Source organism: Dermacentor variabilis, unplaced genomic scaffold (assembly GCF_050947875.1).
Source record: "Dermacentor variabilis isolate Ectoservices unplaced genomic scaffold, ASM5094787v1 scaffold_12, whole genome shotgun sequence".
NCBI lineage: Eukaryota > Metazoa > Arthropoda > Arachnida > Ixodida > Ixodidae > Dermacentor > Dermacentor variabilis.
In genome coordinates this window covers 37,912,681-37,936,643 of record NW_027460280.1, presented here as the reverse complement: position 1 = coordinate 37,936,643, position 23,963 = coordinate 37,912,681, and the positions used below count along the sequence as shown (strand labels likewise).

General features: G+C 43.1%; 1 protein-coding gene across 4 annotated transcripts in view; it reads right to left on the bottom strand.

Moving 5' to 3' along the window:
• Positions 1-23,963, bottom strand: part of LOC142565909 (M-phase inducer phosphatase 1-B-like) — a gene marked incomplete in the record, with an annotated part of 181,791 nt that overhangs the window by 72,904 nt on the left and 84,924 nt on the right. For all 4 annotated transcript variants that reach the window (XM_075676502.1, XM_075676501.1, XM_075676503.1 and 1 more), the window contains 1 exon segment: positions 21,323-21,439. In XM_075676502.1, the coding sequence (XP_075532617.1) occupies positions 21,323-21,439 (117 nt within the window).

Below are 23,963 nucleotides of genomic sequence, written 5' to 3'. Positions count from 1 at the left end.
CTCGCAGTAAAAACCAGTTGATGTTTAGCGCTCGTCCTGTCGTCTTCTGTCTTTGTCCCTGCTATTTTGCGCTAGTCTTTTGAATAATGATGACACACCAACTAGCCCAGCTTTCTGCCTTGATCGCTTTGAGTCAAATTGTCTTCCTCTGTCTGTCGTTATGGTGTGTGGTACGCTGTAACGAGAAATCCAGGTATTTAAGATGGCCTGTGCTACGGACTCTGCACTAATGCGAGAGAGCGGCATTGCTTCAGGCCAGCGTGTGAAGCGGTTGATACAAGTGAGTATGCAAAGTTGGTTCAAGGACGGTAGTAGCGGACCAACAATGTCGATGTGAACGTGGCCGAAACAAACGTCTGGTGGCGGAAACTGACCAGCCCAGCTCATAGTGTGTGGACTGACCTTGGTGCGCTGGCACTGTATGCATGCCCGAGTCCAGCAACGGACGTCAGCGTTCATACGCGGCCACAGATAGCTGGAAGTGACCAGACGTTGTGTGGCATATATTTCAGGGTGCGATAAGAGGAAGCTTTAGCTCGGGCCCAATTCCGACGTGGCCTATTCAAATATATGTAAAATTCAAAAACGCTTTTCTGAGATAACCACTGGGTCAATTTTAATGAAATTTATTGGTAGCGCAATTTTGATTTAGAGCATTTTGTTACAAGAATTTTTAAAAATTCGGAAGTTAAGAAAAATAGAAGCACCAAGTTTACAAATTAATAACTCTGTATCAAGAGCAGATATCGCGATTTTGTACATGGCATGTATTAGATCATTCAAAGCGGACAAATTCGATATGCCAATTTATATCTTACGTGAATCCGTTCCGTGTGTACAAGAGTCCTGCAAAAGCTGTATTTCCATATTACAAAATTTTTTGAGAATTGTGTGACATATCAATTTTGTCCACTTTATATGTACTATTAGATGCAATTCACAGAATTGTGATATCATTTTTCATTGCTGTGTTACGGGGTTGTAAACTTGAGTTTCGTTTTCAGAAAATTTGCGATTTTTGCAAATTTTTAATAAAGAATTGATGACCTAAATCAAAAATTCGAAACCAACTGTTACTAGATTTTAAGTTTTTCTTTTGAATGTGACAAACCTTGTCAAATTTGGTGCAGTGGTTGCCGAGAAATGCGAATTTTTTTTACATGTATTTAGATAGGAGCACCCAAGCTAAAGCTTCCTTATAAGGAGTGTAGTGCATCAAAAACTTTCTGCTGAAATTGTTGCGGAACGTAGGGTCAAGGATGACCTGTAGACATGTTGTATATCACTGTTACGTTGCAGCCAGGCAGTAAGATATCTTCGAAGCATAGAGAACCGTTGGCAGTCCGGAGTGTTTGAAGTTCACAGTCTGTGTGTTGAGCGGTAGCAAGGCGGACGAAGTCAATTTCAAAATGATTTACTTGGCTTGCATTTATACGAGTCTGTGACAGAGCGTCAGCGACAGGATTATTGGCACCACTGATATGCTGAAGATCAGTACTAGATATATGCAAGCTGGCAAATTTCGTGGGGAGTGTGCGAGGAGGAACTGTTGGAGGTAATAGCATAAATGAGCGGTTTGTGGCCTGTGAGAATAAAGAACTGATGCCCTAGGAGATTGTGACGCAAGTGGCGAGCTGTGAGGTAGAGTCCTAGCAATTTGCGACCTAAAGTGCTGTAGCGGGCTTCTTGCGGGGTCAGTTTCCTTGAAAAGAAAGATATAGGCTGCCATGTATTGCCCACCAGCTGTTGAAACGTGGCGCCAACAGCTATGTCAGAGGCGTTTACCATAACAGACATTGGAGCATCTGGTTGTGGGTGTGCCAGTAGAGTAGCGGTAGCAAGGGCGTTCTTGGCAGAGATAAAAGCAGATTCAGCAGCATTAGTCCATGATATAAGCGTGCTGGCTCATGGTGTGCCAGAGACTAGAATGTGTAGAGGCTGCGAAATTGAAGCACAACGAGGAATGAAACGGCGATAGTAAATGATGACGCCCAGAAATGCCCGTAATTGCTTGGTGGAAGATGGACGTGGGAAATCTTTAATGGCTTGGACATGAAATGGGATGGCTTGGATGCCATGTTCGTCTACTCGATGGCCCAGGAAATCGAGAGAAGCAACGCCAAACTCGCTCTTCCAGATGTTTACGACCAGGCCATATTGACGGAGGTGTTCACAAACACCTTACGTAGGTCAGATTCGTGTTCCACAGCAGAGCGACTGAATACAAGAATGTCGTCTAAATAGACAAAGCAACAAGTCAGGCCATGGAGACTTGATCAACAAACCGCTGAAATGTTTGAGCGGCATTATGGAGGCCGAATGGCATGCGCACATATTCAAACATGCCAAAAGGGGTAATTATTGCAGTTTTAGGAATGTGATTGCAGTTTTAGGAATCTGATGGTAGACTTTTACCAGATCCACCTTACTAAATATGCAGCAACCATGAAGCGATGCGGTGAAATCGTGGATGTTAGGTATAGGGTATCTATCGGGAATTGTCACTTTGTTTAAGGCACGGTAATCGCCACACGGTCACCAATCACCTGTCTTCTTGGGCACCATATGTAAAGCAGATGACCAAGGGCTAGCGGAAGGATGAAAGAAGCCCAACTCGAGCTTGTGTCCAAATTCTTAATTTGCAATTTCAGAGAGTCTGGTGCTAAGCGGCGAGGTCGGGCGTACACTGGTGGTCCTTTAGTCACAATGTGGTGCGTGACGTTGTGCACTATTGGACAACCTGGCGAGGGTGGTTCGAACAGCTCTGGAAATTCCAGCAGGATGGTGGACCACGGTTTCGGTGCTTGGGTGCTTGGGTGTGCTTGTACGAGACGCAAAGGTGGTGCAGACGTGGTGATACCTTGTATGAACAGATTTGTTGAGTCAAGGCGGCAGTTGCGAAGGTCAACAAGAAGGTTAAACTACCACAGAAAATCAGCGCCGATGATCGGCCCACGGACGTAAGCGATGGTGAGTAGCCATCGAAAAGGGCATCGCAGACCAAGGTCAAAACTGAGATTTCTGGCCATATGTTTTAATGTTGGAACCGTTGACGGCAGTGAGAAAAGACGTATCATGGCAATGTCTTCTGTGGTCTTGAAAAGTAGGGGGAATGGCACAAATTTCTGCACCAGTGTCTACAAGATAGCGAACTTTCGCAACCCGATTGGTGATGTAGAAGAGATGGCTTGATGTAGAGCCAGTAGCACTAGCTGTCATCAGTGACTGGCCCGACCATATCCCGGAAAGTTGCAAGGCGGATTGCACAGCCATGCGCGAGTGCCATATTTGGCGTGATACCAACAAACAAAGGGAGACAGACGGCGTGACACGTTTCGGTCATGTGAGCGATGCCGCTGCTGATGGTTATTCGCCCGAAAGCATAAGGCAGCCAACTGGTTAGTTAGCTCCTCTACTTGTGCAGCAAGGTGCGTGCGTGAACTGTTGGGTTCGTGAAAGTGCTGCTGTAACTGGGGTTGTGTCTCAACGGGTGCGTTACAACGGTCAACAGTGGATATCATAGGATGGAAAGAATCCATAATCTAGTCTGCCATCGTTGCTAAGGCCTCAACAGACGTAGTAGGTGAGGCACATCATGCGTACCTGGTTCAGTAGACGCTGGAAGAAGAGCTCCCAAAGGACTTTCGAGTCTGCTGATGATGGACTGGTTCCCAGGAGTTGTGTCATGCGGCGAAGCAGCTAAGTGTTTTCTGTCACCAAGTTCCTCCGATGAGAGGAGCGGGAGAGTCGGTGGTGCACCATACTAACTCCCGCTTAAGGGTATCGTACTGATTGGTCGGAGGAGCTAGCAAAATGGCACGGACCAAAGCTGCAGTGGTTGGGTTAAGCAGACTCATGAAATTGTCATAATTGGCCGCCTGAGAAGCGATTTGGAGAGGGCGAAACTGTGCCTCGATGTGAACGAACCACAGTTCACAGTCCGAGGGCCAGAAATTGGGAAGTTTCAGTGCAACGACGGAAGACGTTCCGTTTCCTTCGAGATGTCGTTGTTCAGCGGCTGGTTCCATCGCGTCGAGAAGAAACTTGGTAGATGCATACAGATCTGATGCGTTATCATGTCCGTGGTCACCAACTTGTAGGAACACAAGGCCCACAAGGAATTGCCATTAAACAGATGCCTGCACTGATGTCACGGCTACTATCGTCAAGCCTATATGCCTGATGGCACTAGTCCAGTCTCTTCTTCCACCGCGAGGGTCGATGAGTACTGTCCACTACATTAACAAGTGAAGGGACAAATTAATAGCACCAAATAACAAATAAGCAAACTGTTAACAAAGAAACGCAACAAGTCACATATAGGTAAAAAAAAACTATTAGCAATAAAAAACCAGTATGTAAGCTATGTGTTTTAGGAATGAATCAGTTGATGAGGATGAGACGGTTCTTCAGATAGAGAATTCCATACGCTGATAGCTCTTGGGAAGAAGCTATACTTAAAATAGTCAGCACAAACAGCAGGAGTATAAATAAACATTGAATGGCGGTGCCTAGAGGTCTCACTGCGAAGAATTTCAAAATAGTTCACATATTTTATATGAACACGATGAATAAATAAGATATAGATATTTCAACTTTGCGTATTTAGTCCTAGCCTGCAATGTAGGTAGGTCTGCAAGTACGCAAAGTTGAGAAGGAGAGTCCAACCACCGGTATTTATTGAATATAAATCTGACTGCTAGATGCTGCATTTTTTCGATTGTTCATATGTTTTCAGAAGCGAAAGGATCCTAGACAACCTTTCGATATTGAAGTATTAGCGTAATTAGTGTTTTATACGCTAAACATTTTGTTTCTTGTGTTGCAAAGGGGAAATTACGCCTGAGACATCAGAGAAACTTGCTAGCCTTAGAACACACATAATCTATGTGACCGTTCCAGCGAAGAGCTCTTGAGAAAATCAAGCCATGGTACTTATGCTGCTGAACTCAAGTTCACGATTATCAATGTAGTAAGAGTAGTTTAAAGCATTTTTCTTTTGAGAGACTGTCATAACTACAGTTTTTAGTATGTTTAGCTCCAGTTGCCATTCATCATACCATTTCTTTATCTTCAGCAAGTTTCCATGCAATTTTCCCTGGTCAGCTATTGTTTCTACTTTATTGTAAATAATGCAGTTATCTGCAGAGCCTGATGGAAACATCTATATCGCTTAGGAGAATAAATAAAAGAAATAAAATGGGGCCCAGAACGCTACCTTGGGGTACTCTCAACTTAAAAGATGAAACTCGAGATTTTGTGTCTCTAATCTCAACATATTGCTCATGAGAATGCCAAATCAAAGTGCATGTCACCAACCTAGCCTTCACAGTGCATTAAGGTAGCCAATAAACAGAAGCACCACTTCTCTGCTAAAGAGGTTAATATACAGGTTGTAAGAAGCATGTATGCCTTCAAAAGCACTAAGAATACGAAGCCAACAGAAAATGAACTCAAGAAAAGCATAGGGGAAATTGGCTCTTTTTTTATTGAAGTGTAGCAATACTAATTATCAATGAAGGTGACATGCACAATAAGCTTCATACTTTTAATAAAAAAAAAAAGGGAAATGAAAGTGGACTATCAGGCAACTAGCCACCAGTGGAAGCCAAACTCGTAACCTCTGCATGAGGCATGCAATGCCTCATGTGTTCACTTTCTTTGGTATACAAGGTCTGTCTGAAAAGTATGGGACTAAGTCTGCTTTGTGGGCTATGTGTAAAATAAGGCTACAATTTTTATGCAATTAAGTAATATGATATCTTGGTAGTGCATAATTTCAGGTCCCTGAAACCATTCAACTTTTTATAACATACATTCATTTACACCCTTGTCTTTGCATGGAGTTCAGCTGCAAAAGCAGAGGAATGAACTGCAAACATGAAGCAACAAATCAACTTTAAATGTGTTGTCTGGTTAGGGAAGACTCCATCAGAAGCACTTCAATTGCCTCGGCAAGTGTATGAAGATTACACGATGTCAAGAACATATAATTTGAACAACAGACAAGGTTCAAAGAGGGGCACGAGGAAATGGAAGAAGACTCCAGGAGCAGGAGGCCTTCAACTAATAGGACTGACGATAACCTCTAATGAGCAAGTAAAAGTCCCCAGAGAGTTCTTGCCAAAGGAACAGACGATCATCCACCAAGTCTACAAAAAGATTGCATTTGTGTTGAGTGCATGTGAAGAGGCAGGTGTTGTGGAAGGACAAATCACAGCTGCTGCACTGGAATAAAGTAGAGACATAATGCCTTTGGCATCCAGTAGATCCTGGCCAAAAGGAACATCGCCATACTGGAAGAACCTCCTTATTTCCTTGGTCTTGCCTCCGGTAACTTTCTCATTAATGCCCAAGCTGAAGCTGATTATTATGGGGCCTGTTTTGAAGGCATGCAGGCTATCAAGAGGGTTGTAACGATGGAGCTGCAGAATGCCCTAAGGGACTCTTTCCAGAAGTGCATAAAGGCTTTTTATGGAAGAATGTAAAAGCGTGTTAGACTGCAGGGGGATTACGTCGAAGGGGGCACCCTGTAGTTTGCCGTTTGGCATATAAACAAATATGTCAGTGATACCAGTCACATTACTTTTCAGACAGACCTCATACTTGTGTATGTGCACTAAAGCTAGCCTTGAAAGTGTTAGCCAGCACTGTCTACAACCATGACAGTAGACGAGCAACATCCTTCTGACTGAAGGTGTCATGTTGCACATTATCAGACAATTGGCCAAAAATCCCTCATATGCTATGAGGGATTTTGACCCCTCACTCTGACCCCAACGAATGAGGAGATTCAGCGGAACTCAAGAGCTCAATATTTAGTAACAACCATATGAGGCAATAAAACTACAGACACCGACCAAAAGAAGTACTAAAAATAAAGAAATCTATAAGACGTTTCGGCTTTACTACGGAGTTGAAGGAAAGTTCACGGAAGCATATTTATTCTTCAACACGTAATGTAAGCAGTGCATGTACGACGGGGGGGGGGTTCCCCCACTTCGATTGAACGTGCGACGTGTTTTCTGTATCTCCAGCGATTCCAGATACAGCCACGATTTCAGGTTTCTTTCTTGGCCGATAATTCTTGACCTTTCCAAGTCAATCTTGTGGCCCGTTGCATCCGTGTGCTCGGCAAGGGCATTTGAAACTGTTCTTTTCGACATCGTCCCCCTTCTCTTCTCGCCGTACATGCGCTGCTTAAGTCAACGTGCTGAAGAATACATAAGCTTCTGTGAACTTTCCTCCAATCCATTGTGAACAAGGCTTCCATAGTGAAGCCGAAACATCTTACAGATTTATTCATTTTTAACACTTCTTTTACTCGGTGTCTGTTGTTTTATTGCTTCATGTTTCATCCCGACCAGACGGGCTTTCGTCGAACCCACGACTTCAACAGCCATATGAAGCAAACAAGGTGGGACCAAGAAAAGCAAAGGGAATATTAACTGTTTTTCGTTTATAAAAGTGTAGAAATAATTATGAATGAGGGTTATTAAATTTCCAATGTTAAGCTTTATCGTTTTCATGCAGAAATAGCACAATCTTCAATTCTCTCAAAAAGAGCTTGCCAATTGAAAGGCAGTTAAAGAGGAACACTAAATAGGTTTTGGCTGGTGAAGAATTCCTTCTAAGCTCCCATTTTATTAATTTGGTGGAAAAAAGTTTATTACTATACAGAAAAGAAAATGGAGGACAATCTTGCAATTTCTTTCCTGCCCTAAACCTCAGCACCAAGTCAGATTTGTAAGTATTTCTTGTATTTGGATCATTTTGGCAGAGCAAACATTTCTGAAACTTGCAGACTTGAGTCTTTTTTTTTTTTTTAAATATACGAAGTACTTTGCTGACAAACAAATAACCAGGCCTGAGCAGTTGCTGTCAAAATACATGACGTCACGATGTCATCACCACCCATCTCTTGAACTGAAATGTTTTGGCACAGGAAGCAAACCCGAAACATGCTATGTTGAGTCTGGTTTTAAAGCGAACAATATTCTTCTACTTTTTCAGTTTTTTTCATGGTTGATAAGTCAATGTTGGTACATCAGTGGTTGGACTCAGAAAGGAAAATGTTCATTCCCTTTCTCTTGCTCTCTCTCTAGTTGGCTCTTGCGCTTGCTTGTGCATTCATTTATTTGGGCTATTCACTGACATTGACAATCATCGTCGATGGTTTCTGCACAATTTTTTTGTTTATGAACACAAGGTAGTGCTTCTTTTTCAGATGGACAGTTAATAAGACCTGAGTAGACACTGTCATAATATATGATGTTACGGTGAACTTTAAAGAATCTTTCATGTCTTTCGTTCTTGCGTCTTTTCTGGCTTACCAAGCCCCTTCTCATGGCAAGAGTGGCCATCTTACTATTGCAAAAATGTACATCAAAAGAAAAATCGTCATCTACCCATCTGTAGCAAGAAGCTACAAAGGAAACTCATATGGGTTTCACAGAAAGCCATATTCAGTGTAAAATATTCAATGATTTGCCATATTAATGCAGAAATGTAATCTACTAATACAGCCTAACTTAATCATTCTCTTTAGGGTCACTTAAAGCGCACAGCTAAAGGCAAGAAATGCTTCTAAGTACATTTACAAAGTGCAGTCAGTGGCACAAGGTGACGTTAACACTTGAAGTCATGTAATACAATTCACTTTGGTAACCACAAACAATCGAATTGAATAAAAATATGCTGGTGGTGGCGGCAATAACGAAAGAAAACTGTGGTGAAAGTGCCTGTATCAACATGTGAATCCAACTTCTATCTAGCAATTGATAGTATGTACTACCTATGATGATGTGTGGTGTTTTATGGCGCAAGGGCCAGGTTTGGCCAAAGAGCGCCATGACAAGTGGTAATGTTGACGATGTATTATTGTTGGCGTGCACAATGAATTCCTTATGGTAGATGTCACATGGCTGTAAAAGGGCCTAAAACCTGTAGCTGTAAGTGGCGTAGAATATATAGTTGCTAAAATAATGACGGTGACTAGGCAGTGATGTGGGCTATGGCAATGGGCTTTCGTTAAAACATTATGCAATAAAACATAACACTGACACCAGAGTTTCAAGCAAGCCCTTGGATGCAGGGCTGTTAGTCATGTGCTAAAAATTGCCTGGCCAAATGATTTTCAGGGTGTCGGTTTCGGCTAAAAAATCTAAGACTATTTGCAGTTAAAAAAATGGTTCGTCACTAAGAAAAAATGCAGGATGGAGAGGTATATTTTCCCGATACGCAGAAGGGAAATACTTTTTCCTCTCTGTTTCTATTGCAGGGCACTGGATAAGAACATGGAGGACAGTCAGGCTATCGCCGCACCTACTACAAGTAGGAGGATCCTCGCCAGTCAAGAGGTAGGAGTGAGTACTGTAAGTGTGTCCTATTCTTAATCGGCAAAGAAGTACTTCCTTGTACCGTGCTGTTTTGTTACTTATCCAATTTCGCAATTTTGCTTTTATAATGTGTAACTTATTCATTGTTTGTGTATCCCACTCTTCTTGCCAACGATTCCTCAATTTACGGCACAGAAAGGGCTTTAGGTCTGTGGCAGGAATGAGGATATTTCCATCTGTGTTGCTAAAACTCACTGACGTAGCGTTTTCGTCAGCAGCTACATTGCCTTTTATGCCTTTATGGCCAGGAACCCAGCATAGTATAATCGCTTGGTTGCACATATATGCAGCGCATAACAAGCTATACAGCTCATTAAAAACCGAGTTCTTATGCTTTCATAAGCTAATTAGGGCTCTCACTACACTTAATGAGTCAGTGAAGACAATAGCCTTAGCGATGTTTGCGAGCCGTACGTGTTGAATAGCCTTAAGAATGGCGTATGCTTCCGCTGTAAAGATACTGGTGTATGGGTTTAGTGGTCCAGATGTTGAAAGTGAGGGTCCCAGAGCTGCGTAAGCAACACCAGCCGGAGACTTCGAAGCATCTGTGTAAAATTCATCACATGAGTACTTTTCCTTGAGTTCCAGAAAATGCGAATATATGTGTGACTCTGGGGCTCGTTTCGATATTTCTAAGAAAGAGATGTCGCATTGGATAGTGTGCCACTCCCAAGGCGGCGGAAGCCGTGTAGGAGCCATTAGAACATTGTGTAAAAGTGGGACCCCTGTTTTTTCTGATAGTGCTTCCAATCGGAGGGACAGAGGAGGCCTAGTGGCTGGGCGGTTACAAAACAGCCTAGCAGTGGATAAGTCGCATATTGTGGAATGACAAGGATGTTTAACATCTGAGCTAACTTTAAGGGCGTAGGAGAAAGTTAAATATGTCCTTTGGTAGTGCAATGACCATTCGTTTGACTCGACGCAGAGGCTTTGCACAGGGCTAGTCCTAAAGGCGCCTGTAGCAAGGCGGATACCGAAGTGGTGAATAGGATCAAGCATTTTCAGAGCACTAGGTCCGGCAGAATTATAGACTATTGCTCCGTAGTCAAGGCGTGTTAATACTATACTTTTGTAGAGCTTTAAAAGGCACCGCCTGTCGCTTCCCCAAGATGTACGTGACAAGAGCTTCAGCAAGTTCATAGACTTGAGGCACTTTGATTTCAGATACTTCAAGTGTGGTACAAAAGTCAGTTTACTGTCTAAAAGGATTCCTAGAAATTTGTGTTCATGGCTCACAGATAGCCGTTCTCCATTTAGATCTATTGCGGGGTCCGCCATTATGCCTCTCTTGTTAGAAAATAGGACGCACATACTTTTTTTCGGATTTAGCCTAAAACCATTTTCGTCCGCCCACTTAGACAATTTATTTATGCAAAGCTGTACATGTCGCTCACAGATACTTAGATTACATGATTTAAAACCTATCTGGATGTCATCTACATATACAGAATAAAACATACTACGTGGTATGGCAGTTTGGATAGAGTTCATTTTGACAATAAAAAGAGTGCAGCTGAGCACACCTCCTTGTGGAACACCAGCCTCTTGCGTAAATGGACGAGACAGAACGTTACCAACTCTAACACGGAACGTGCGATTGGAGAGGTAAATGATGTATAGCAAGTTGCCTCGAACTCCCATTTCAGACAGATAATGGAGGATTCCAAAGCGCCAGGTTGTGTCGTATGCCTTCTCCATATCTAAAAATACAGACAGGAAAAACTGTTTGTGGACAAAGGCATCATGGATATTTGTCTCGATGCGGACAAGGTGATCTGTTGTGGATCTACCCTCTCTAAAACCGCATTGTAAGGGATCGAGTATCTTGTTGCTTTCAAGAAAATGGATGAGGTGACGGTTAATCATTTTCTCAAATAATTTGCATATACAACTTGTCAGAGCTATAGGCCTATAACTGTTAGGTGAGGAAGGGTCCTTGCCCTCTTTGAGAATAGGGATTACGATTGTTTCTTTCCAAACAGAAGGAATGTAGCCTGCAGAGAACATGGAATTAAAGAGTGACAGTAGTGCTTTTTGGGTTTCAGGGTGTAAGTGTCTGATCATCTCATACATTATTCTGTCACTTCCTGGAGCGGACTTGTTACAGCCATTTAGCGCAGCCTGAAATTCCGCCATGCTAAATGGGCGGTCGTAAGGTTGGTTGCTATTTCCTTTCCGACCCAGAGGCAGTCGTTCCGCTTGTTGCCGGTATCTCAAAAATATATCTGAATAGTGGGACGAGCTAGAAATCCTTTCAAAATGCACCCCTAGAGAGTCGGCTTGGTCTGAGTGTGTCTCCTTGTGTATTTACCAATGGTAGAGGATGAGCTTCGCGGCCTTTTATTTTCTTTACCCTGTTCCAGGCTTTTCTTTCGTCTGTATATGAATTAATACTAGATATGTATTTTTGCCAGCTTTCCCTTTTGGCAAGGCGGCGCGTTCTTCTACCTTCTGATTTTGTTTTCTTGAAGCTGATCAAGTTCTCGGTAGTTGGGCAATCGCGAAGGCGACTCCAAGCCTTATTTTGATTTTTGCGGGCTTCCTTACACTGCTCATTCCACCAAGGAATATGCCGTTTAGAGGGTGATCCATTCGTTTGAGGGATACATATTGATGCAGCATCAGTTATAAATGCCGTCAGATATGATACTCTATCACCGATTGAGAGAGTAGAGATGTCATCCCAGGTCAAATGTGTAAGCTCTCTATATCGTTTCCAGTCAGCACAGTCGACCTTCCAACTGGGTAGATGTGGGGAAAACTTATCGCTTCTTGTTAATCTTAAGACAATTGGGAAATGGTCACTCCCATATGGATTTTTGATCACGTCCCACTCCAGGTATGGAACTAGTGTACTTGATGTTATAGTTAAGTCTATAGATGAGAACGTTTTGTTCGCCACGCTGTAGAATGTGGGTTCTTTCTTGTTTAGTAAGCATGCATTGGAGGATAAAAGGAACTTTTGTAATAAGCGCCCTCTCGTATCACAACGAGAATCTCCCCAGAGGGTGTTATGTGCGTTTAGATCACCTACTACAATGTAAGGTTCGGGGAGTTCCGCGATAAAGCTCTGGAATTATGTTGTAGAAAATTTATGGCATGGAGGGATGTACAGAGAGCTAACTGTGACTAACTTATCAAATAGCACGGCTCTGATTGCCACTGCCTCAAGGGGCGTTTGAAGATGTAAATGTTGGCAGGCGATACCCTTATCAACTATAATAGCAACACTGCCTGACGAGGCGAGCGCGTTACTGCGATCTTTGCGGTAAATGGCATACTGTTTCAGAAAGTTAGTATGCGAAGGATTGAGGTGTGTCTCTTGCACACACAGCACCCTTGGATTAAACTTGCGAAGGAGTTCCTTAATGTCATCAAGATTGTGTATTAGACCTCTCACATTCCAATGCATTACCTGTGTGGCCATATTGGAAGTGTTTTATGGTGTGTGTCAAGAGATATTAGGTTGGCTCAAGGGACCTTTCCAGGCCCCTTGATGCGGGGTATTTCTTTTCTGTGGGCGCACTCCAGGAAGCAACGCCGTTCCTTCGGCATCTGAGACGCCGGAGAAGTTTTTGTTACATCCATCGCCTTGTCAGAGGCGCTGGATGAAGCCCGCTCAGCGGGCACTCTCGGGAGTTTCTCGGGCCTGTCTGCACGAGCAGTGGCCCTGGGACCGGCAGGCTCGGAGGTCTGCTGGCCCTTCGTGGTAGGGGGCGGAAGAGCAGTGGCTGCTCCCGCCAGGGGGGCTGATGGCGTAACCGCCGTCACACTCCGTGCGACTTGCGCGGCCGCCGGAGGATGTGGCACTGCCCCCCGGCACGTCACATCACTGTAGGACGGATTCGATTGGTTGTGGACAGAAAAACGCTTGCGCACTTCTGGAAAAGAAATGTTTAGTTTGACCTTCAGTTCGATTATTTGTTTTTCTTTCTTCCATGACGGGCACGATCGCGAATAGGCGGGGTGGTCTCTGTCACAGTTAGCGCAGTGGGTTATGGAAGAACAGGTGTCTGATGTGTGGTCTTTAGATGCACATTTTGCACAAGTAGCACGCCCTCGGCAGCTCTGAGACCCATGCCCAAAACGCTGACACTTGAAGCATCGGCGCGGATTGGGAATGTATGGTCGTATGCGTAGTTTACAATATCCCGTCTCTAATGAATCAGGCAGTTCACTTGTTCCAAATGTTATTATTAGATGCATTGTTGGAATGTCCTTGTCATCGCGCCTTAACTTAATTCGTTGCACTTTTACCACGTTTTGTTCTTGCCATCCTTCCAACAGCTCGCTCTCACTAAGTTCAAGGAGGTCGTCATCAGAAATGACACCACATACAGTGTTCATTGACCGGTGGGGGCCCACAGAGACTGGAATGTCACCAAACGCAACAAGTTTGGTCAGTCTGCTGTATTGGAGCTTGTCACGCACTTCCAGAAGAAGGTCGCCGCTTCCCATCTCAGTTACTTTGTAACCAGAGCCGATTGCTTCAGTGACATTTTGCGACCACAAATGGGGATATTGTGCGAACTGTCTTGGTTTCATGCTGACTATGTATTACATGGTATTTGGGAAAAATTTCTTTCGGTTTCAAGAGAAAGTTGAAAGTTTCATCGGTGCACCTCCTCTTCAGGGAGCGATCAAGGAGTGGGGGGAAATTTGAAGCCATATATAGAATTACTGTATTCGGCAGGAATGCCCGCCGCCTACCTCGGAGCCCAACCTGGGGACGTCACAGGATTAGAAACATTCTATTCTGCGTACGCCAGCGGTACGTTCCCACTATAGCCTAATATATATATACCCAAGACTGGATATATTACACAAGGTTAACCCTTGCCGCCAGGAAATAAGGAAGTAATAAGAAGTGAAGAGAAGACAGGAAAGATAAAAAAGGCGACAGAGAAAGACGAAGATCGTAGAGGAGGACAGGAAAAGGCTACTGCCGATTTCCCCCAGGTGGGTCAGTCTGGAGGTGCCGTCTATGTGAAGCAGAGGCCGAAGAGGTGTGTTGCCTCCGCCGGGGGGCCTTAAAGGTCCAAACACCCAGCATCGGCTCAACCCCCAGGATCCCCTTTTTCCCAGACACGGCTAAGCCGCGCACGGCTACACGCGGGAGGGTCCAACCCTCGTGTGCTCGGGTACGTGGCGTCGCCACACACCAAACGCCTGCTGACGCAGACGCCCCTGCGGGGAGTATGTACTACCTACACATCAATGTTAATAGAACCAAGGTCAGTTGCCAAACTAAGCAAAGTTCCGTGGCACTGCTGTCACAGCCAGCTACACCCACATCTGCTCCTCACTGGTCAGTTGGCATGAAATATTGGCACGTGCGGGTTTGGCAGTATGCAAAATGTTGTGCTCTCTGTACGTCAACACAGTATATGTCAACATGTTATGCCTGGCTGCGTGAGTGGTTACAGGATGTGCAGAACAGCATGCTGTTTCTTTTGGGCTTCACGCAACCCGAATCTCCAAGCAGCATGGGATAAAGAAATTCGTCACCTTGACAAGAAATTGTCAGACAAATCATACGTTTGTGACCCCCACTTTCTTGGTGATGACATCCTAAAGGCAAACATGTAAATAACGTAGCAAGTAGTTATGTGTAATGCGCAAGATTGTAAATAGACGGCGATTTAGGTACGTCTTTAGGTACATGAAATTAATACAATGAAAATTAAGTCACATAAGGTTACTGCACTTTTAGAATTATACAGCCATTCTTTTACTGTATAAAACTGAAAAATAAACATGTAGGCTGGGAACAAGTTATTGTGCTTGTCCTTGTATTAAAAATAAAAGACAATTCTAAATAAGCTGGTTTCTCTGGATCCTAAATATATGCGACATTATTACATCTCTTAAAAATTGCCTTTCTTGCAGGAGTAAAATTAGACAGCCATTATCTTTCTGTTTAGGAATGCTGGAAAATAATGTTTGGAAGCAACTAGTGAAAGCAGTGACGCCTGCAGAATCTGTGTAGAATGAAATAAATACTAAGGTTTTACGTGCCAAAACCACATTATGATAATGCGGTGCACCGTAGAGGGGTACTCCGTATTTGGACTAGCTGGGGTTCTCTAACATGTACCTAAATCTAAGTACATGAGCACTTCTGTGTTTCGCTTTCATCAAAATGTGGCCGCCTTGGCCAAGTTAGAACCCGCAAGCCACCTTGCCCACCATCTGGTTCTTGCTGCTAAATTTCTACACATTACTCAAATTTATGAAGTGATGACAGCTCGAAGAAAGATCCCAGTATTATGACAGACTGTGCGAGAAATAACCAGTTTTGTATTTCTTGAACAGATGCTTGCAATAGCGCGGATGCTACCATGACATCAATGGAATAAGCTATATACTATAAGCATTAATAGTTCCAACAAGAAACTTTAAAAATTTGCTCTTTTGCCAGGTGACATTTCTCACACACACTGTGGAAAGTCATCATTTCAGTGATGCGGCCTTGCCACATTCGGCCTTTGCTGCTAATTCGCTGAATATTACTCAAATTTATCTGGTGATGGTAACTCAAAGAGAAGTTCCAGTAGCATTACAGTTAGTGAAATAAACACTCCTATATTTCCTGAACAGCTACTTGCAACATCGCTGGAGCTGCCAGTATTGCTCATGTTGTGTCGTTTGCTAGCGAGAGCCTATTGCAGATTCAGCGGCCTCCAACCGGGAGTCACCCATGTGCCATGTGAGAGGTTAGGCAGGTGCGGCGAGTTGTGGAACTGACCTTGGTTCCATGAACATTGCTACACACCACAGTTGTGTAGAATTGCCTATACTCCTTTCCTACATAGCAGGCAAAGTTACCAAGTCTAGAGAGACCTCTCAGTGCTCACATCAGTGGTGGAACAGCCATTTTACCTTTTTGCGCAGGTCCTGGCATGGGCAAAAAGCCAATTTGGAGCAGCAACAAGCACTTTTGGTGCAGGGTCCTATGCACGTGTGCTTACCATATACCATGCAAATTTTAACTGATATAGTCTATATGTTGTGGAGAGGGGTTTGCACGAGGCTTGCCCTGCATGCATGGTCAGGAAAGGACATGACGTTCCTCCACAACGCGACGGAAAGGGCGCTACGGCCGGACTCGTCGATATGGCACACCACAGACAGATTATGAACAAACGCGTTTATTAACCTAGGATGCAACACAGTGCGACAGTGATGGCTTGTAGGCAAAGGCTCACCACAAGACCGATCGAGTACATGCGCCTGCACTGCCATCATGCAATATACTCATATCATGCAGTGAGAAATTTTCTAATAGGGGCTACGAAAGAATAAAAAATATAATAAAAAGAAGCGTCAGCGACACTGCGCATGCGCTAGACACAAATAGGGCTTTACGTTTGCGTCAACGACGTTATAGCGCAGCAACCCAAGCTCGACACAGAAGTTCTGCGGAAACGAACATGGCGGCACCCATCGAAGTGCCGGCTCTCGCGGTGTATCGCATTCAACTTCATTCACTAATACTATTCTTAGCTATGCACCATGTGTGATTCTAATCACAGTGGCTCTTTTGCAAAGCCCTACTATGACCCATAAACATCCAAAAAGCTTACCTTTAATCCTAAAATGGGACATCCCCCTTCGACAAAATCCGCGGTACCACACGGGCGGGTTCAATGAACACCGGAACAAAACGCCAGCAAGACGATACAATGGCACTACATTGTACATCCGACAGAGGAAAATGTGTGAATGATGAACCGAACTCCGATGGGGTACATATATGTAGTGAGAAACTATAGGCCTGTTGGAGTGTTCCGTTCTATGATGATAACGTCCTGTGGTTTTGATTTCAGTTTTGCTAGCTGCAAAGCATCAACGGAAGGAGGATTTCATTCTGATATATGCTTTGGCGCAGGCTCGGCACAATTTTTCACTAAAATGCTGTTTTGGCGCAGGATGGCGCAAAGGGCCGCTGTCGGCTCAGTTTGGCTCATTTGGTGGAGATGTTCTACCACTGTCCCATTCACAATCGAAAAGTTGTGTGACCCATATGAAAGCAAGATGTAGGTATGTGCCTTGTAGTTCAATGAAACATTATGTATCCTACTTATATGTCACAAAATATGACGTAATCATTACCTGGGAGGTGTCATAGACCTGAACCTATTTACCACTGAAAGAGCAAAGAGATTTATACAACCAGCGATCATAGGACAACGCATGCGCTCAAGACCAAAACACAGTTTGTTGCTTACTGGAAGCACAAAAGTGCAGAAATACTGCATAACTTAACCCAACCACAGCGTGTAGTTGCAATATATGTAGTTATGTTCCGTAGAAAGTGCCAAAGACCAATAACAACTGAACTGAAAAATGGACAAAGGGAGACGTCTATGACAGTACTACTTGTGTAGCTTCCACAGTGTTGACAGCTAAGTATGAAACAGACTATAGTATCTCGCAACGCTCTCTCCTTCCGCTCACCTTCCCTTTCCATTGCACTTTTCTAAGCATCTTGCTTCACTACTTGTAAGCGCTAAACTTGCAAACGAGTTGCATTAGGGCAGCAAATAAAGTTACTAACTGCTCCACTAGGAAACACGATGGAACCCTACCCACTGAGCATGTGAAACAGATGAAGCCCCACAGCAGTGAATCAGTGGGAGAACATAGACATGGCATTGAACATCACACTGCACAGCTATTGCTGAATGCAAGCAGCAAATTGTAATGCTACCTATCTGTTATCTGCCATGGTGCTCTAGTCTACTGCAGCAGCAAGTGTCCATGCCTTGTAAGCACATTCAACGTGCACCTGTACGGTCTTTGCTACTCATAATGAAAAATTATCACAAACAGAATTATAAAAATAAATGTTCTATTGACCTCTGAAAATATACTGTAAGCAAAGATGTTAATCTCATGTTTTAAAGTAATTAAACATTGCCATTTGCACTCTCGGTCTCTCTCCCGTTGTGGTATTTTATGTAACACAAGCACAGTGCAAAAGATGGAGACAGGATAGGAAGACACATGGTGCTGTTTTACCCTTGTGGTATTTAAGACCCACAAAATTTCTGGAAATAGGTGCTGCCCTTTTTACATATTTAAAGGGGCCCTGAAACACTACCTAATCATACAATGGCCTCACTAGGTAAGCATTATCATCATCAGCAGCAACATCATCACCATCATAGCTTGTTTTATGTCCACTGAAGGACGAAGGCCAATCACCCCTGTCCTGCGCCAACCGATTCCAACTAGCACTAGCGAATTTCATAATTTCATCGCTCCACCTAGTCTTCTGCCGTCCTTTACTGCATCTCCCTTCTCTTGGTACCCATTTTGTAACCCTAATAGTCCAACGGTTATCTAACCAGCGTGTTACATGACCTGTTCAGCTCCACTTTTTCTCTTGATGTCAATTAGAATATTGTCTATATCCGATTGCTCTCTGATCCAAACCGCTCTTTCTGTCTCTTAACGTTATGCCTAGCAATCTTTGTTCCATCGCTCTGTGCGCGGTTCTTAACTTGTTCTCAACCTTCTTTGTCAGTCTCCAAGTCTCTGCCCATATGTCAGCACTGGTAAAATGCACTGATTGTACATTTTCCTTTTCAATGATAATGGTAAGCTTCTAGTCTGGAGCTGACAATGTCTGCCGTATGCGATCCAACCACTTCTTATTCTTCTATGAATCTCCTTCTCATGATCAGGGTTCCCTGTGATTAATTGACCTAGGTAAACATACTCCGTACAGACTCTAGAGGCTGACTGGCGATCCTGAACTCTCGTTCCTTTGCCCAGTTATTCATCATTACCTTTGTCTTCTGCATATTCGACATCTTGAACACCACTCTTGCAATCTCTCTGTTAAGGTCGTAAATCATTTGTTGTAACTCGTCTGCATTGTTGCTGAATAGAACAATGTCATCAGCAAACTGAAGGTTGCTGAGATATTTGCCGTTGATCCTAACTCCTAAGCCTTCCCAGTTTAATAGCTTGAATACTTCTTCCAAGCACGCAGTGAATAGCATTGGAGAGATTGTCTCTCCCTGTCCGATCACTTTCTTTATCGGTATCTTCCTACTTTTCTTGTGTAGAATTAAGGTAGCTGTAGAATTTCTGTAGATATTTTCCAAGGTATTTACATAAGCATTCTGTACTCCTTGATTACGCAATGCCTTTATGAATGCTGGTATCTCTACTGAATCAAATGCTTTTTCGTAATCTATGAAAGCCATATAGAGAGGCTTATTGTACTCTGTGGATTTCTCGATAACCTGATTAATGACATGGATGTAATCCATTGTAGAGTATCCCTTCCTGAAGCCAGCCTGTTCCGTATGTTGCCCTTATTCTATTGGAGATTATTTTGGTAAATATTTTATATAATACTGGAAGTAAGCTAATGGGCCTATAATTTTTCAATTCCTTTATGTCTCCCTCTTTGTGGATTAGTATAATCTTTGCTTTCTTCCAGTTTTCTGGGACTCTTGCAGTCGACAGACACTTCGTATAAAGAGCTGCCAGCTTTCCCAGCATTATGTCTCCTCGATCTTTGATTAAATCGACTGTTATTCCATCTTCTCCTGCCGCTCTCCTGTCGCTCTTCCTCGTTTCATGTTTTGCAAGGCCCTTCTGACCTCATCACTAGTTATAGGAGGAGTTTCTGTCCCCTGTCCATTACTGTTTCTAATGGAGGTATCCTGGCTCCTCTGTGTATTGTACAGGTCAGTATAGAATTCTTCCGCTTCTTTTACTATATCTTCGAGATTGCTGATAATATTACCCTGCTTATCTTTCAGTGCATACATCTTGGTTTGTCCTATGGCAAGTTTCTTTCTCATTGATTTCAGGCTGTGTCCATTTTTTACAGCTTCTTCAGTCTTTCGACGTCATAGTTTCGAATATAAGAATGTCGTCCCATGAATCCCGTGGCACAAAAATTTTTCGAATCTTTATAGCTATAATTAAGCTATATATACTCCACTTATAAGTGGAGTTATTGCACTAATACCTGGCTTTCTTTCTCCTTCTGTCTCCACTAGTGTGCTGGAAGCGACACAGTGGAGAACACAAGAGGGCAAAGCCCAGACTAAAGGCTGAATGTTGAGGGCTCGTCGCAGCAACCCATGACGGACGCAATAGACTTCACTACGCATCACGCTGCTGCCATATTCGGAGGCTATGCATAGCAGATGCAGCTACACACAGTGCAAAGGTGAAATTATTTTTCTGTCTTTTTGAGATTGCAAACATCTCAAAATTAGCATTTACGTATTACTGAGAATGTTCTTACGATCACGAAATCAGCCAGTAGCATTGGTGGGCCAACTTATTTTGATGACAACATTGCAGATACGACAACAAGCAACTGTACACTGCTTTTGACGTGAGATTCTAAATTTCGTGCTGAATGCAGTGCAATAATATCTGGCTCACATATTCACGGGAGCCTCATTAACAGATCAACTTTTTTTTACCACATTCAAAAAGTGTTTCAGCGCCCCTTAAGGGTATAGCAAAGATTACTGATTTCAGTAATTACACTTGCATTATGAAAGTGACAATTTATTATAGAACAACAGATTCACCTGCTTATATGAAGCCCTCAACATCAGAGAAACACTGAAAATTTATATTTCAGAACTCATCCTGGGCACAATTGACAAAAAAGCTCTCAAAATAATTGACAACACAGCATTTATTTCTAATCACGAATCTGTTTGTGTGTGGTTGCACACTTGAGCTCACACACACTAATTCCTGCATTGGCAAATTGGCCTCATTGCTAAATGCATTGGCTTGCCAAGCAAACTATTACAGGCAAGAAAAATGTTTCACAGAGACTGTACAACCTACTACACAGGAAACAACCTAACCAAGCTATAAAAAACATTCACTTAGAGACAATATTAAGCAATCAAGGAATTAAAGCTACACACCTCAGCAGATGACTTCTTGCTTGAATCTGAACCATTGCTGGCTGCATTTTCCTGTGAGCCACAGCTGCTGGTTAGGCTACCAGATGAATGTATTCCTTCATCACTTTCACGCTGCCCCTAGAAGGTGAAAAAAAAAAGATAGCCAGGAAACACTAAGCTTCTGTTTCTTCAAGAATACATTATATTTTGTCTTCATGGCACATGTTGGCACATAGTTCATTCATGAAGTAGACTTACAACACTATCTCCTCGGGGTGTTAGATGATGATGATATGATATTTGGGGTTTTACGTGCCAAAACCACCTTCTGATTATGAGGCACGCCGTAGTGGAGGACTCCGGAAATTTTGACCACCTGGGGTTCTTTAACGTGCACCTAAATCTAAGCACACGGGTGTTTTCGCATTTCGCCCCCATCGAAATGCGGCCGCCGTGGCCGGGATTCGTCGGGGTGTTAGAGTTAAACAGGCCGATTAAAATTGTGACACAAACTGTCATATAAATGTATGCTTTATTTATTAACAATTAACCAGTTGTGGGCAGATGCTTTCAGAATCCGTAACATCACAAGGAGCTGTTACAGGAATGTTGTATCGGTGTTGCTGTCTCCCTTTTCTCACTTTTGAAGTCATCTGTGGCTTATTAAACTGCTATTCACTGCGAAATTGACATATTTGGTATTGTAGAAGTGAAATGCACCAATCTATATGCCTTAATGTCTTTTTTAGTATCCAGGGGCCCTATAACGTAAAACTATTCCAATATGTTTTTGTTACAACCTCCTGACGTCAAATTTCCATAACCGCCGACGCAAGCATCGGGCGGTGGCACGCAGCGTTGGCTCAACAGCCCAATCAGACGCTCTCTTAGTTTATAAGAGGTCACTTTGCTTTGAGAACGAATAACATTGCCTACATTGAGCGGTTTTTTTGTTTGTAATTTGCTGCCAGAAGGCGAGGAGCACGCTCAAGTGGAGAGGGATTTGATGGAGCCGGCATCTGCGACTGTTCCGCTTTCCGTTACTTAGCTTGCGGTGGCTGGTCGAAAATCACAGCGGCATGAAACGGAAGCTTAAGAATTACGTTAAAACGGATGCTCAGCAAAGAAGAGTTGGCAGATTGAGGACGTAAACGTGCCAAAAGTGCTCGAAAACGTTACACATCCATGCAAAAAGTTTTATTATACACAAATAAACCCATGCTATGCAGCAGGTGCGAGTAGTCAGTGTCTGAGCGATGGCCGGCAGCCATCTTTTATTCCTTTCGGATCGGGGCAACCTGCAGCTATTCAGAAAATAATCCAGTTTTGTTTGGCATATTAATGCGTCTTTAACACGTACACGTCACTTTGATGCGGTGAGTTTTCGCAGTTTTGTGACGTCACGTGACAGGCAGGTGAAGTGGGTGAAGCCCAAAACCTTTTGACCAATAGCCGAGGGCTAATGGCGAAAAGGCGTCAAATCAGAAATAACTATTTTAATTTTGTTCAGTCAAATCATGCATAATCAGTATATACACGTCATATCAGATGGGGAGCTATCGCGGTTTTCGTGGTGTCGCTTGACAGACAGGTGAAGTGGTGTGGCCCAAAAGCTTTATGACCAATCACGGCAAGCTGATTGCAGAATTGGAATAGTTTTACGTTATAGCACCCCAGCACATATACACACATCTCATGCTTTGAGAATTGCCTATCCTGTGATGAAGATGCAAAATCTGACAACACACTTGCTACAATGACAAATCCAGATACTGCTTTTCACACATTTCAATCCGAGAATGTCATCATCTTGATCCACCCATAACAATGAGTCACTATTCACCTTTTGTAGCACAGTTATTGGAGCAAATACTGACTGCTCTAAGAGATGTTCAACAATCACCTCGTGTTGCAGTATTTATTCAAACAACAAATTATGTACATGAATTCGAGCAATTTTTTTTTATTGGTGAAGGTTACCCTCTCACAGCAACAGCTGGGCTATGAGAAGTGCTTAGGTCAATGACTCCGAGTATTCTCTAACAATTGAGTTGTTTAATGTGCACATAAGCCTAAGTACAGAAGCATTGTGGCATTTCACTCCTACCAGAATGTCAATGCTGCAGTCACCAAGTTACTATGGTGGGAAACTTATGAAACACGGTTTATGGTGAAATTTTAGGCAGGACACAGCAAGATGCACAGGACAAATGCCAGTCTATTTCTTGGGAAGCTATTTCTTTTGAGCAGGGATATATTATGTGCGTATCATGCAGCACATCTTTATAATTACATAGCATAAGGCTGCATGCTAAACTTTAATGTACCTGAGTTATATATCCTTTATGAAACAAAGATCTCAGAAAAGTGACAGTTCTGCAACATTTCCTATAAATGTTAAATTATGCCAATGTCTATCATTTTACCTACTCTGTACTGCTGCTCCAATGTTATATGACTGCTCCAAATGATCACTAACAATCACTGCACATTTGGTGCTGTTTGCGAACATTTAACTCATCCAGGAAACCAAATGGAAGCCCGGTTTACATATCTTTAAATCAAGTTGTGGAACTTAACCTGAATTAAAAACTACCCAAACCGAAATTATGGCCTGAACTGAACTCGAACCAATATTTTGAAAAGCCCAAACAAAAAGTAC